Raw genomic sequence first — 14,540 nt, 5'->3', positions numbered from 1 at the left:
TCTTATAATATATATCATGTTTTGAATCAAATGCCAAACACATAAGTGATGGTGAGTGACTGGGAAAAATATTTTAATGGCGCTTCATATAGCTAAATCACCATATGTTATAACCGAGTTTGAACTCACTCCACCACTTCAAACGATTATTACAACAACCACACACAAGTCGTTTCTTGCTTATTTCCAACATTAGTTATCCCAAACATAATGCTTTGGTTATGGTGCTTGATTCATGAGAAAAATCAATATCGACACAAGTTTTTTCTATATGTTGCATCAAAGCCAATACATCTCGAAATAGACACAAATCTTTTCGCCTCACACCATACACTAAAGAAGTGATATATACAACCCTAATTGTCTATAATATGCCTCTAGAATAACATATAATCTTTTGACGTCAACTCATTTAGAAAGCATAATGCGGATTTTACATCATCAACGAACATACAACTGTGCCTATATTGCCCATTATACATGTATTGACTTGAATAGCTTACCATTTCATAACATCCATCACGATGAGAAAACAAATAATATACATGTGAGTTTTCATGCATACATTCCTTAGGATGTTCACATTAAATTCCGTCCAACTCGAAAGCATACTAGTGAACCTTTTGTCTACGAACAAATGGTTGTGAATATCGCTAAAATAATTGATGCACAATCGACCAATGTTTGATTCAACACGAATTTGACACCTAGCACGACACATACAACAAAACTTAGGTTTTGGTTTATGTTTCCAAATCAAACTCGAACTATTTTCAACTCCATACCATTTTTATGACACACAAACATCAGTTGAGGTGTTTCTCCATTCAAATCTCCCACCATTTTGTGTTTCCTACTCGCAAACCTTTTAATGATGGAATACCAATTATAAAACATGAATGCAATAAATAAGATGTGAAAATGGAACTTCATTTAACCTTTCATTATTATAATGCTTAAATTAACTTTTGTAATATCTTTAGGACCATTGACAGTTGGTTTTGAATCAAACGTACAATCACCACTAACATTGTCATTGTTATTCGTGTCTCCATTTCAACCACAACATGATTAACACCTGGATATCCACTAACATGATCATCTTCTTCGCCGAAATCATGGCCTATTTTCACAATATTACTATCATCATCAAATTTTCACGCAACATAGTTATGTTTTAAAGTTTGTGTCATTACGTCTACGAGGTATTATCTACGTTGGACATGAGAACCTTTCATATTTTCGTCCTTCAAAAAAGATGTCTAATTAGAATGAGGAATGCGAGTGTTGTATATAAACTATCATTATTAGTCTTGATTCCCAATCAATGACTTTAAGGCGTACTGAACAATTGCCCCCAATCGAGGCTAAGGGGTTGAACTGCGAGCATATGAGTCTGCCTCTTATTCTAGCGCCAATGTTTTGATCAAACTCAAGTTTATGCCACCATGTCTACTAAATATTATCCCTCTTGGATATAAGAACCACACAAATTTATCATTTGAAAAAGACACATTGTTAGATTAAAGAGTGTGAATGTTGTATATGAGCTACCATTAATCTCAATTCCCAAACAATATAATACTTTAAGATGTATCCTAACGACCAAATTATATATTTAACCAAATTATATATTTAATCAAATAAAATACTCATCAATAGAAATTGAATGCTTCAACTTTATGCAAACCAAGAAAAAAACAAATAGCATATATAAAAATAGTTTTGAAAAACATAAAACATTTTCCAACCAATTAGTACAACTTAATTTATAAAATTAAAGGTAGTTAAAATCGAAATTCAAAAGAAATGACTTATCATGGCAACAATTTTCATATGATAATTTTAGAAAATTTCTTTGCCAACCTCCCAACCTTCTAGTTCACCTCTGGTGAAAAACCCAAACTACCCCTGACTTCGGAAATGAACTTCCGAACTGCATGAAAAAGGTGTTTTCGGAAGTTCATCTCCGAAAGCGCCTTTTTTTAAAAAAAAATTGTCTTATTTCGGAAGTTCATTTCCGAAACCACAATTTCGGAAATGAACATCCGAAATAAGACACGTTCTGCAGATTAAGCAGAACACTCCCCCTCCCCCATTCATTTACCCTAATCCAACATCAAACAACACCAAAGGCGAAATTTTGTTAAAAGACTTCCAAGGCAACATCAAAGGCTCCAACAAGCTTCCTATACTACATTAAAAAGCACTCCAACCTCTTCAATCGGTAAGCATTTTGAGTTTTAGATCTATGCTTAAAATTGATATTAGGGTGTTTACAAATAGGAAAATATGTATTAGGTTAGGTTGGTACTGGTATTTAGGATGTTTAGAATGTGTAGACATAGGTTTAAAGTTTGATTTTGGGGTCTGCCATTGTAGGTTGCAGAAAAGCTCTGCGCAGGGGTGTTTCGGAAGTTCATTTCCGAAAACACCTCCATCCCAGTTTCGGAAATGAACTTCCGAACTGTATCAGAAGTGCATTTTTTTTTGTTTTTTCATTTGTCTCGCATATTAATCGATTTCGATTGTTTACAGGAACATGTCAGGCAACCAGCCAGCACGCATCAGACAGGGCAGGGAGTCCCAGACTGCGTCGGCTAGACGCGAGCGGGCGGCGGCGCAGCTGCACGTTCCACAGGACTTGGTGGAGAGTTCATCTGCTTCAGGCTCTAGGAGTAGGCTGGCTCGGGTATCTTCTTCCCGCCAGCGAGAGGAGGAGGATGAGGATGAGGAGGAGGAGGAGGTCATACCGGATGTTGACCCTCCAGTCGGGGAGGAGGAGCAGGAGGAGCAGGAGGTGGATAGCTATCCGGGAGGGCCATTTGACACTTCCCTGCTGATTCACTACCAGAATCACGTCGCTCGGCGGATCTTGGAGGGAGAGGTATTTTTTTTAACTTAGCCGTTTATTTGTCACCATTTTTTATAATTTTACCGTTTATTTCTCGCTTATTTGTTTTTTTTTTTGTAACAGGAGAGAAAGCCATTGAAAATGGTGAACCACTCCAGGAAGATTTTCGGTCTGTTTAAACCAGCAACTCAGTGGTTTAACGACCATGTGCGAGGTTCAGGGCTTAGCGGGCTCTGCATGACCGGGTACACCACCATCAGCACCGGCATGCAGGGGGCATTTGTGGAGCGCTGGCACAAGGAGACGTCTTCTTTCCACTTGCCGGTGGGGGAGTTGACGATCACCTTGCATGACGTCCAGTGTCTTCTCCACCTGCCTATTAGGGGGCCGCTGTTGCACCACTCCAGGATCCAGAGGGTCGAGGCCATTGAGTGGATGATGCACTATTTGGGCCTGCCGCACGAGGTTGCTCACTTTGAGTGCGTCACGACTTGTGGGCCTCATGTCCGGTTCACTACACTGAGCATCTATTTTGAGTTCCACCTGGACGCGGCGGCCGAGGCCGAGCAGGAGGATAACGACCTATTCAGGGAGTACCACCGCGGCTGCGCTCTCCGGTGCTGGTACATGCATGTGGTAGGCGCTGCCTGCTTTGTGGACAAGAGTGCCAGGTACGTCGACGTGGCCTACCTCCGCTATTTCATGGACCTGGATACCGTTCACCAGTGGAATTGGGGGTCAGCTACTCTGGCATATCTCTACCAGAAGCTGAATGAGGCCTCCAACTGGAGGACGAGGCAGTTGGTCGGATCCTGCACACTGCTTACGGTACGTTTTATTTTAAAACATTATCGTATTTATTTATTTATATATGTTTCGTATTTAATTTTAATACATTATCTTGTTTCTGTTTCAGAGCTGGATCATCTCCTATTTCTCACGCATCCACGACTTTCACATCGATCCTGCGTACGTGGACGCCATGCCCAGGGCCGCCAGATACGCTCTCCAGAGGGGGAACGATGCGGTGGGACCATACCGTATGTACTTGGACCGCACGATGCACGACGACGTCACCTGGAGGCCGTTCGTCGACTACGCTTAGATTGTCCCCTTTGACGGCATTGCTCTATATTCAGGCTGGTTGGCATGCGAGACCGACATCATGGTTCGATATCTCCCTGAGCGGTGCATGCGTCAGTTCGGATTCGTGCAGCGGATACCCAGGTCACCCTTTGAGGCTGCTCCCGACACTGTGACCCGAGTGCAGCTCACTGCCATATGGGAGGACTGGGAGCATCATGTGGTACCAGAGGAGTACCGTCTCACTCGGGTCACCCAGGACTGGCACAGTGAGGAGGGATACGTCACATGGTTCTACCGGGTGTCACATCCTCTTCTGAGACCCGACATTCCCGGCGCTCCTAGGCCAGCACACGAGGAGATCCTGGAGAACCAGCAGGCCGAGGATGATCACGCCATTGATCTCATGCCGATCTGCCAGCGGATATCGATGATTGGGCGGGACGCATTGGATCGAGGTATCGTGGAGCGGGGCGGTCCAGAGGCAGTCGCGGTGATGGAGATGATCGTCCTTGATGCGGACCGTGCGGCGACATACACGCGGCAGAGGAGGTCTCAGGGCGAGAGGTTTAGGCACACCCAGTAGTGGTCGGGTTTATATATTTTTTGTTATCGGATTGTATCTTTAGCACACTATTTTTATTTTTTTCGGTTTGTATATATTATTTTCATCGGATTAGTATTTTTCTTTTGTTTATTTATCATATTAGTATTTTCAGTTTATCTATTGCTTATTTTATTTGGCGTTTGCGTTTAATTAAAATGCGAGACTGTTATGAAAAAACATAAAAAAAAACACAGTTTCTGCATAATTCGGAAGTTCATTTCCGAAGACACCCCCCATGAGGTGTTTTCGGAAGTTCATCTCCGAAGACACCCCCATGGGGTGTTTTCGGAGATGCACTTCCGAATTGAGGAAATTTTTTAAAATAAAAAAGCGCTTCGGAAGTTCATTTCCGAAGCAGAGGTATTTTGGGATTTTCGATGGGGTGACCCCCATAGGGAGGTGACCAAAGAAAAAACCTAATTTTATGACAAATCACATTTTGCCCCAATTTCTAGAAACTAAAAAAAAAGAACTTTTCGAAATCTCAATTGGATATGGCGGGAAGGAAAGATAAATAGCCACGTCACTCTCACACGAACTCCCGCCGTGTAGCAAGAAACTCACCGCCCCCGCCACTTTGCTAATTTACAATTTCTACGAATTTCAAATTTTCCTCTTCTTTTTTCAATCTCCAAACCCTTTACCCTAAAATTAGGGTTTTTTTATTTTCCAATCCCAAACCCTTAACATTAAAAAAATTAGGGTTTTTTAGGGTTAGAGTCCCGATGAGTAGTAGCAAGGTCTCCGACGATCACCTCTACACCGTCCGATCCATAGTCGGTTCGGAATTCACCGACATGGACATCATAAGAGCCCTTCACATGGCCAAAAACGACGTCACTGCCGCCATCAACATTATCTTCGATACTAGCACCCCTAAATCTCAACCTACCCACGCCATCAATAAACGAAGGGTTTCTCCTCCGAAATCAACTCCTCCCACGGTCACATCCAGCTCCAAGCGCAATGCCAATGCAGAAAACAAGAAGTGCCCTGTCGAGTCTGGTTCCATCATGTCTGGTTCTACTGACTGGTGGTTCATTGGCTCCGGTGAAGTGGCAGGGCTGTCCACGTGTAAAGGGAGGGCTTTAAAATCCGGTGATGCAGTGATTTTCAAGTTTCCAGCCAAAAAGGTCTCTGTCTCGCCTTCTCCAGGTAAGGGTTTTGGGCGAGCAGCGGCTTGTTCTGAGATAGTTCGGTTTTCTAATGAACAAGATTGGGAGGTAATTTAAAATTGTTAAAATTAGTAATGTTTCTTTTTTGTCGTTGTTAATTCAATTTGTGATTTAGGTGATGTAGTTTTATTATTTTTGTTAGATTGGTAGAATACCGAATGAATGGGCTCGGTGTTTGTTGCCTCTGGTGCGGGATAGTAAGGTTAAGGTTGAAGGGAAATGTGAATTTGCACCTAATGTTTTGGGCATCATGGATACTATCATTTTGTCAATCAGGTATATATGCTCATTGCAAAAAGTTTATTGGCTTGACACACCATGTTTTTTACTAGTTATATAGTTACAGTGTTTTGTTGAAGTATTTGTTGAAGTACATTGTTTAATAAATAAATTGTGTCTGTTTCAGTGTATTCATCAATAGGTCAATGTTTGTTAAGCAACATCAGGTTTCTCTTAAGGATGCTGCAAATTCGACAGATGAATCAGTGTTTCATCCTCTTCCAGCCCTGTTACGATTGCTTGGTCTTAGTCCTTTCAAGAAGGTTGTTGTTGGCTGTCACATTTTTCTTTTTCTTTTGGGTCCTTTTTATATATTTGGCATATTCAATGTAAATTGTGTTTTCTTGCTGTATATGGAGTCAGCTTCTGCTGTTGAAAAAAGTGACTCACTTGTTATTATCAAGTAAGCTGTACTAGACTATTGACCAGCATTATTGCTTGTTTTGTAGGCAGAGTTAACTCCTGGTGATTTCTGTTCCAACAAGCGTCCTTTCAGTCAAACGGTAAAGGTTATGGATATATTTGCTTCAAACCACATCTCCATTAACATGGTTGATTTCTTTAACAGAAGGGATTTTCTCTTCAGGTCACATCACTACATGCCAAGTCTGAGCGTCCTTTGCAAAATGGTCATGAGAATGAAACTGAAGATACTGTTTCCGAATTTGATCTTGAAAACATTGTTGGTGTTGCGTCAAGTTCAGAGTTAGAGGTGCTGAGTAACATGCTTTGTTCTACATATATTAAGCTTATAAATGATTTGATTATCGTCCACTAACCTGAAAGTTTTGTTCAGGAAATGGACCCCCCTGAAAATCTTCTTTGTGATCTGCGACCCTATCAAAAACAAGCTCTTCATTGGATGATTCAGATGGAGAAGGGACGGCCAAGGGACGATACTACAACAACCCTTCATCCTTGTTGGGAGGCATATCGCCTGGCTGACAAGTATGTGTCTGCTGTCACTTGTCATAGACAATAAACCAATGAATGGTTCTGATGCAGTAGTCGTGCTTGTGTTTTTCAGGAGGGAGCTTGTTGTTTATTTGAATGCATTTTCTGGTGAAGCCACAACAGAATTTCCTAGCACCCTTCAAATGGCCAGAGGAGGAGTAAGTTTTTTAAGTAGTTAACCCCGATTTTTTGTTGTTATTTCACATACTTTTCAATTTTATAATGCACTATTTTCTTTTGAAACTGAAGATTTTGGCAGATGCCATGGGACTTGGAAAGACAGTAATGACCATATCCCTCCTCGTTGCCCATTCAGGAAGGGGTGGATTATTAGGCAGTCAACCCATAACCCAGCCATTTATTGAAGGTGGTGAAGTTAGTGATACTGGTACAATTCCCAATTCTGCAAACATTCCAAAGAAGGTAACCAAATTTACTGGTTTTGATAAACCAACCAAGCAAAGCAATTCTCTAACAAGTGGCGGCAACTTGATAATATGTCCCATGACTCTTCTTGGGCAGTGGAAGGTATTTACATTATGTAGCTATCAAATGTGGGATATATAGAGTAATTCAAATGCTTTCTTTCTAGTTCTAAACACTTGACAATTTTCCAGGCAGAGATTGAAACTCACGTGCGCCCTGGGTCCCTGTCTCTATATGTTCATTATGGGCAAAGTAGGCCCAAAGATGCCAAAAGTCTAGCTCAATGTGACGTTGTAATAACTACATACGGAGTTTTGGCTTCTGATTTTTCCAGTGAGGTAGTTGCAAACCTGTTCACTCTGCCAGTTTGCTTCATTTCTTAAATCTTATCAACTTGCACATCTTTCTATCCGTCTCTTGTACAGAATGCAGAGAATAATGGTGGACTCTTCTCAATTCGTTGGTTCAGAGTGGTTCTTGACGAGGCACATACTATAAAATCTTCTAAAAGTCAAGTTTCTATGGCTGCTTCTGCTCTAATTGCTGACAATCGCTGGTGTCTTACTGGGACTCCAATCCAGGTGTATATTTCGAGTCTTACTCTTATATAAAATTATTTTTTATGTGGATTAAATCTAAGACAAGAGTTTTCATCCTAATTTTTAGAAGACCACTAAGTGATGCATTAATTTGATACACTGGGAATCTTCAATTAATGCCAAGGTTATGTTGTATGATTAAACTTACAAATCTTGATTTAACTTTGACAGTGTCTTATGATTTCCATCTCTCTGGGTTGTATGATTATGATATTGATTTGTTTATGATTATCATGTCTTTTTCATGCTCTGAATTGTGTTTATTTTGTCATCTTGCATTCTTATTCTGTTATACTTCATTTATTATTTTTGCTTAATCCTAGAAGCAAGTTTGGTATTATGTTTAAATATGATAACATGTAGTTTGTCATGCAAATTTGCTTTGTTGTTGACTTATTCTTTTTTCAATTCCAAAAATGAATTTCGTATACTTTTTTTTTTCTTTAGGAAATGTAAAGAATATCTGCAGTTGGGTTGCGTTAATGACTTTCAAACGAGTATTGATAGACCCCCAAATTCCAATAGTTAATTAAGAGGATAGATGTTATGTGGGGGAATAGAGAGGAAGAATTAATATTCAATTGTAAATTCATGTTACCCATATATAAGAGAAAGGGGGCAGTTAGTTGGTAGTTAAAAAATGTCTTAATCCAGAGGCCGGAAGGGCGCTCTTGAATCCATGTATTCGTATTGAGCATTAGTTGACTTATTTTTGGTTGGTCACGACTCTCATGACAGCGAATATAATCATATAGTTTTCATGCTTTCTGACACTGAGTCCTTTTATTCTTATCTACAGAACAACCTTGAAGATGTTTACAGTCTTCTTCGCTTTTTGAGAATAGAGCCTTGGGGTCATTGGGCCTGGTAAAATAATTTTATTCTTAGTGTTGGCTATTTAACTCTAATTGTAATATGTCCAATATCCAATATGTTTTACCATGCTTTTTCATTTCTCATTATTTTTGGAGGGTGAATGCCAGGCTTTGATGATTTGTTATGATTTCATATTTTGTTATATATGTTGAAACCAAACTTTGGATTTCATTTATCTAACTTGATTTATTGTCCCACATTCTAGTTAATGTTTTAGCTCTCAAATATTTCCTTCAGAGGATTGAAACAAATGAAAGCAGTAACAAGACTTGTACATGGAATTTTTAGTTTGACTCTTAAGACAACTGGTCTGGCTCTCCTTTTTTTCTTTTGCTTTTTATGCCTCTGTTGGCGAACTGAAGATATCAGCACCTTATGATTTATTTGGGGTTTATGAATATAATGTTTCCAGTCAAAATTTGATTAAAATAACTGGAGGGTGAAACCGCGCTGGATGTTATGATTGCTTGGTATAGCAATCTATTGCAAAGCACTTTAGTTACTTCTACTCTGTTTATTACTTAAATTATTTAACCATAAAGGGGGTATGTGGCTGGAAGGCCTGACTCTGAAGATTTGCCTTGTATGATCCAGGTGGAACAAGCTTATTCAGAAACCATTTGAGGGTGGCGATGAGAGAGGATTGAAATTAGTTCAGTCCATTTTAAAGCCTATCATGTTGAGGAGAACCAAACATAGCACAGATCGAGAGGGCAAGTTAGTAAACTGGTTAAGCAATTGAGTCGTTTTTAACATCTAGTATATTCTGTTAACCTATTGTTTGTTGTAGGCCTATACTTGTTCTCCCTCCTGCTGATATGCAGATAATTTATTGTGAACCCACAGAAGCTGAAAAAGACTTTTATGAGGCCCTATTCAAAAGATCTAAGGTTTGTTTTTTTTTTTTTTTTTTTTTTTTTTAAGTTGATCCTAATCTATATTAAAATTTTTCATTTTACTTCTTTGGCACTGAAAAATGCTACGTTGATCATGAGTGTTGGGTGAAATTTATGTAGGTAAAGTTTGATCAGTTTGTTGAGCAAGGACGTGTTCTTCATAATTATGCTTCAATTCTAGAGCTACTTTTACGTCTTCGGCAATGCTGTGACCATCCGTTTCTTGTAATGAGGTGCGGTGTCTTGCATTTCGGTTATAACTTGGCTGTTACAGTGGAAATATGCTGCCAGTGTAAATTGTTTTAACAATAAGCGTTTGGTCTGATCAATTGACTTTAAGGAACAGTTCACAAACATATTTAACTTGCTCGAAGGAAATTTCTAATTTGGTCTGACCAAATTAAATGCAATTCATAAGCTATTCTGAGGTGTTCTTAGTTAGGTTAGGTTTATTTTTTCATTTTAAGGAGAACGTTCAGTAACGTTTTCAGTACGAAACATGATTATTTTTGAAAAGATTTGGCTCTGAAATATAATGTATGGTATCAAAGTTGAATTTTAGTGAAATTATAGTGAGCTTCAGCGCTAATCAAACTGATCAGATACAGAAGGGCAAAATAATGACGAAATGCTGAATGATAGTGTGCATTAGGGAGTATTATGGAGGGTAACTACTGAATGACAGTGTGATAGCTGAGAAGTACTTAAGTATATTGATCTAACAGTCAATCTTTTTTCCCAATTCAGAAAAATCTCATTTCTTTCTGAAATTGAAGAGTATTATGGAGGGTAACTACTGAAAAGTTAAATTATTTGTTGCTAATCATATTTAGAAGGCTATGGGTTTTTAAGGTGAAGCTATAAGGCAGCACTTTGAAAGAATGATATTGAAATTCTGAAACTGAGGAATTCTAGAGAAAAAGAAAGTGGAAAAAAAGTTGGTATTTGAATAACTGATGAATGATAGAGTTAAAGAGTTATTTATAGGGATCTGATGAAGTTTACGGCAGCTCTAGTGCAGTAAAATAATCTTACTGCAGTTATAATTTACAGCAATCCTGTCCACATTAACTGAAAAATTCTAACTAACAACTAACAGCTGTGATGACATCTGTCAAATAAGCATTCTGACAGTTTGAGCAACTCAAGAGTTGCATGCCTTGATGCACTTTTGTACTTCCCCCTCAAGCCTAGGTGGATGTGGCAAAGGAACTTGATCACACGCCCTGAGCTAGCTCCTTAACTCTAGAAACCTAAGAAAAGAAAAGACAAGAATTTTTTGAGAACATTTGTTTAGAATTGAGCTCCAATGTGCTACATGGCAGAGACAAAGCCACGCAAAAGGAAAAAAGTAATATTACTAAATGTGAGTAAGAAGCAAGAAAGGATTATAGATCAAGTGGTTATCCCACCCTCTTTTCACCATCCTGGTGCACGACTTTCTTGATTGGCAACCCTGCTTATTTGATTTTGCATCACTAAATTGTTTGAAAGTATTTGGAATATTTCATTTAGGCTGTGGGCTCATGGCTCATCACAAACTTTTCTTTCTTGAACACAAAGATATACATAGCTGATATATTTGTATAAGGTGTTTGATTGCATCAGATACTATTTAGGAATGGGTTTATCATTGCACATAGGATGGGTTTGTTAGCCTTGCTTGATGATGTCTCACTTTTGATGTTTTTTGGGAACTTTGTTTAACACAATATGATTTAAAAGCCCTCTTGTGGTGATGTTTTCTTTCCCCCTTGCATAATTTAATTGTTGTGTTACTAAGCCTTAACCTTTTGTCATGATTGCCATTTATTTTTTTAGTCGAGGTGATACTCAAGAATTTGCTGATCTAAAGAAACTAGCTAAGCGCTTCCTTAAAGGAACTTGTAATGCTTCAGAAGGTGAAGAAAAAGATGCACTCTCACGAGCTTATGTTCAAGAAGTTGTGGAGGAGCTGCGTAAAGGGGAGCAGGGAGAGTGTCCAATATGTCTTGAAGCATTTGAAGATGCAGTGTTGACACCGTGTGCTCACCGCCTTTGCCGGGAATGCCTCTTGGCAAGTTGGCGAAATTCTATGTCTGGTTTATGTCCTGTTTGTAGGTATTTTCAGGTTAACCTGTTAGAATTTTGGATATCTTCTCTTTTACTTGGACTAATAGATGTTTAAGATTGGTTTTATTGCAGTAGTTTCAAATAAATTTGGTTATAGTGCAAACTTGTAGTCCTAAAGTTGTTTTTAACAGGAAAACGGTCAGCAAGCAGGATCTTATCACTGCCCCTACTGAGAGTCGATTTCAGGTTGATATCGAGAAGAACTGGGTAGAGTCATGCAAGGTAACCGGTCTTTTGAATGAACTTGAAAATCTCCGCTCCTCAGGATCTAAGAGCATTGTTTTCAGCCAGTGGACTGCTTTTCTAGACCTCTTGCAGATTCCCTTTAATCGGTAAGATTTTTGCTGGTTTCGTCGTGTTTTAGGAATAACATGGGAGAATTTGAATGAATGTGAAATCTTGAAAAGAGCTGTTCCTATAGACAGTCATGTTTTTTTTACGTTGTGTTTTAATCATTCTTGTTGTGATCTTGTGGCATGCTTCATCTTGGTGATGAACAATGGTACCAGAGGTTCATTAATCATTATCTTTGTTTTATCATTGATGTCCAGGAATAAAATATCATTTCTTCGTCTTGATGGGACATTGAATCTGCAGCAGCGGGAAAAAGTAATCAAACAATTCTCAGAAGACAGTGACATACAGGTTTTAACATATTTCCTCATATTTGTCTGTTACCTAGTCAGTACAGCGATCCGTGTCAATGCATTGACTATTTCTTGCACCAGGTGTTGTTGATGTCACTAAAAGCTGGTGGAGTGGGTATAAATCTAACAGCAGCTTCCAATGCTTTTGTCATGGTATGAGCATATCAGTTTCTTTTTGCTTAAACTGGTGTGTATTTGTCTAGCTTCAGGTTTACTAACGGAGGGTAAACAAAGTATTTGGATTTGTTGAATGAAAAGAAAAAAGGACAGGTGGTGAAACGTGTTTCAACTGCACAATGATCACTTTTTATATAGACATCAAAGCAATTAATAGAATAATTACAGAATATTCTATCTTACTCTATGCCAATCTTATATATTCAATAAAGAAAATACATGGATCCTAATGTTGTTTCCAAAAGGATTTTTTGAGATTTTTGAACAAGGTTTCAAGTTGATACTCGATTGAACCCCTGTTTCAATAAAATGGAAATCAAAACACGGCTCTTTGATTAATTTGAAGCTGGGAGATAAACGAATGTAGCGAAATGATGCAAATTTAGGTTATTATACCCATAATACTTGTACTTGTTTCTATTTAAGTAAACAGATTTTTGGCTTCCAAATAGTTGTTTTAGTATATATTTTATATTAAGAAATTTAATCTATGCAATATTTAAGGAGGAGCCATGAATCTTATATAAGAGTATTAAGTATTCAGAAAATTGCACCATATTATGTTTATAGATAACCAACATATCAACGTGTCGTATTATTATTGTTCATTAAGTTGTTTTTTTAAAAGCACTTTTGATATAGATAGTTTGTCAATATCAACAGGACCCATGGTGGAATCCAGCTGTTGAGGAACAAGCCGTTATGCGTATTCATCGCATTGGACAAACAAAGAAGGTGGCCATCAAACGGTTTATTGTGAAGGTATATTTAGTATCCCAATTTTGGGAAATCTTGCATACATACATGATTTTATCATCATATTGCTTCACTGGGTATGAGGAATCTGGTAGTGAACTAGTTAAGTTTGGGTTGCAAAGCCACCACCTGAGCTGAACTTTTTCTTTTCACATGTGAACATTTCATCTATAATTTGTTTAGTTGGTGTTAAAATTTTAACGAGGCTGTGTTTGCTTATGAGTCTAATACAAGATTGTGAGGTTCAAGAGAGTTAATATGTATGGATAGTTATGCATGGTTGTTAGCATATACCACCAAATGACGCGACTTCATTGACTCAAATAAGACATTTATTCTTATGTTTCACATTGCAGGGGTCAGTTGAGCAGAGAATGGAGGCAGTGCAAGCACGCAAACAAAGAATGATTTCTGGTGCCTTGACGGATCAGGAGGTTCGATCTGCACGAATTGAGGAGTTGAAGATGCTTTTTACTTAGAGCAACGAGGTAGTGAAAACATTGTTTTCTGTTAGGTGCACCACGCGCCCACCTTCATCATTTTGCATCTCATGGTTCTCTTTTGCCAACTGCATACAAGATAATGGTGATTCGTAAGAAGAAATTGCTTCTTAGATGACATGTGAGCTAGGGAGAAGTAAATTTTTGGAAGGGGAATGGTTGGAGGGTATTTAAGTTAAAATATAAGGGGTTCCATCTCCTACATGGGACATGAAAGCCGAAAGAAGGGACAGAGATCATTCTTATCAGAAAAAGGGTAAAGATAGATTATCAAATATATTTTCAGCATAGCTCCTGATTTCTCTATGTACCTATGTAATTCATTAAGTATTTGATTTAACGCTTTACCCACAATTTGGAGGGGAAGAATTCTTGAGCTTTGAAGGAGGATGAGAAGAAGCCATCCGCTGTAACCTTCATTCAAACAATAGATTGTAATTAGGGTTCATTTGTTTTAAATTAACTGTACAATAGTTCGAACAATTTAGTCACGGAGAACACTGAGGTTCCATTGTACATCAATAGTATGATAATTTTAACATTTGCCACAGTGGCACCAGATGCAACAATTTTGTTAATTGTTTGTGTATTTTAAACAT

General features: G+C 38.4%; 1 protein-coding gene across 1 annotated transcript; it reads left to right on the top strand.

Moving 5' to 3' along the window:
• The first annotated feature begins 5,055 nt into the window (after positions 1-5,055).
• On the top strand, positions 5,056-14,482 carry LOC131653572 (DNA repair protein RAD5A-like). The gene is made up of 20 exons (XM_058923757.1): positions 5,056-5,767; positions 5,862-5,995; positions 6,126-6,261; positions 6,448-6,501; positions 6,585-6,710; positions 6,795-6,946; positions 7,026-7,110; positions 7,202-7,480; positions 7,570-7,716; positions 7,804-7,959; positions 8,777-8,844; positions 9,448-9,570; positions 9,644-9,743; positions 9,870-9,982; positions 11,571-11,849; positions 11,993-12,193; positions 12,413-12,506; positions 12,590-12,661; positions 13,349-13,447; positions 13,798-14,482. Exons 1-20 carry the CDS (start codon positions 5,270-5,272, stop codon positions 13,918-13,920), a joined length of 3,039 nt encoding a protein of 1,012 aa, XP_058779740.1. The 5' UTR covers positions 5,056-5,269; the 3' UTR covers positions 13,921-14,482.
• The last annotated feature ends 58 nt before the right edge of the window (positions 14,483-14,540 follow it).

This window comes from Vicia villosa, linkage group LG2 (genome assembly GCF_029867415.1).
Source record: "Vicia villosa cultivar HV-30 ecotype Madison, WI linkage group LG2, Vvil1.0, whole genome shotgun sequence".
Taxonomy (NCBI): Eukaryota; Viridiplantae; Streptophyta; class Magnoliopsida; order Fabales; family Fabaceae; genus Vicia; species Vicia villosa.
The sequence above is the reverse complement of the archived record's forward strand: the minus strand, read 5'-3'. Positions and strand labels throughout refer to the sequence as shown.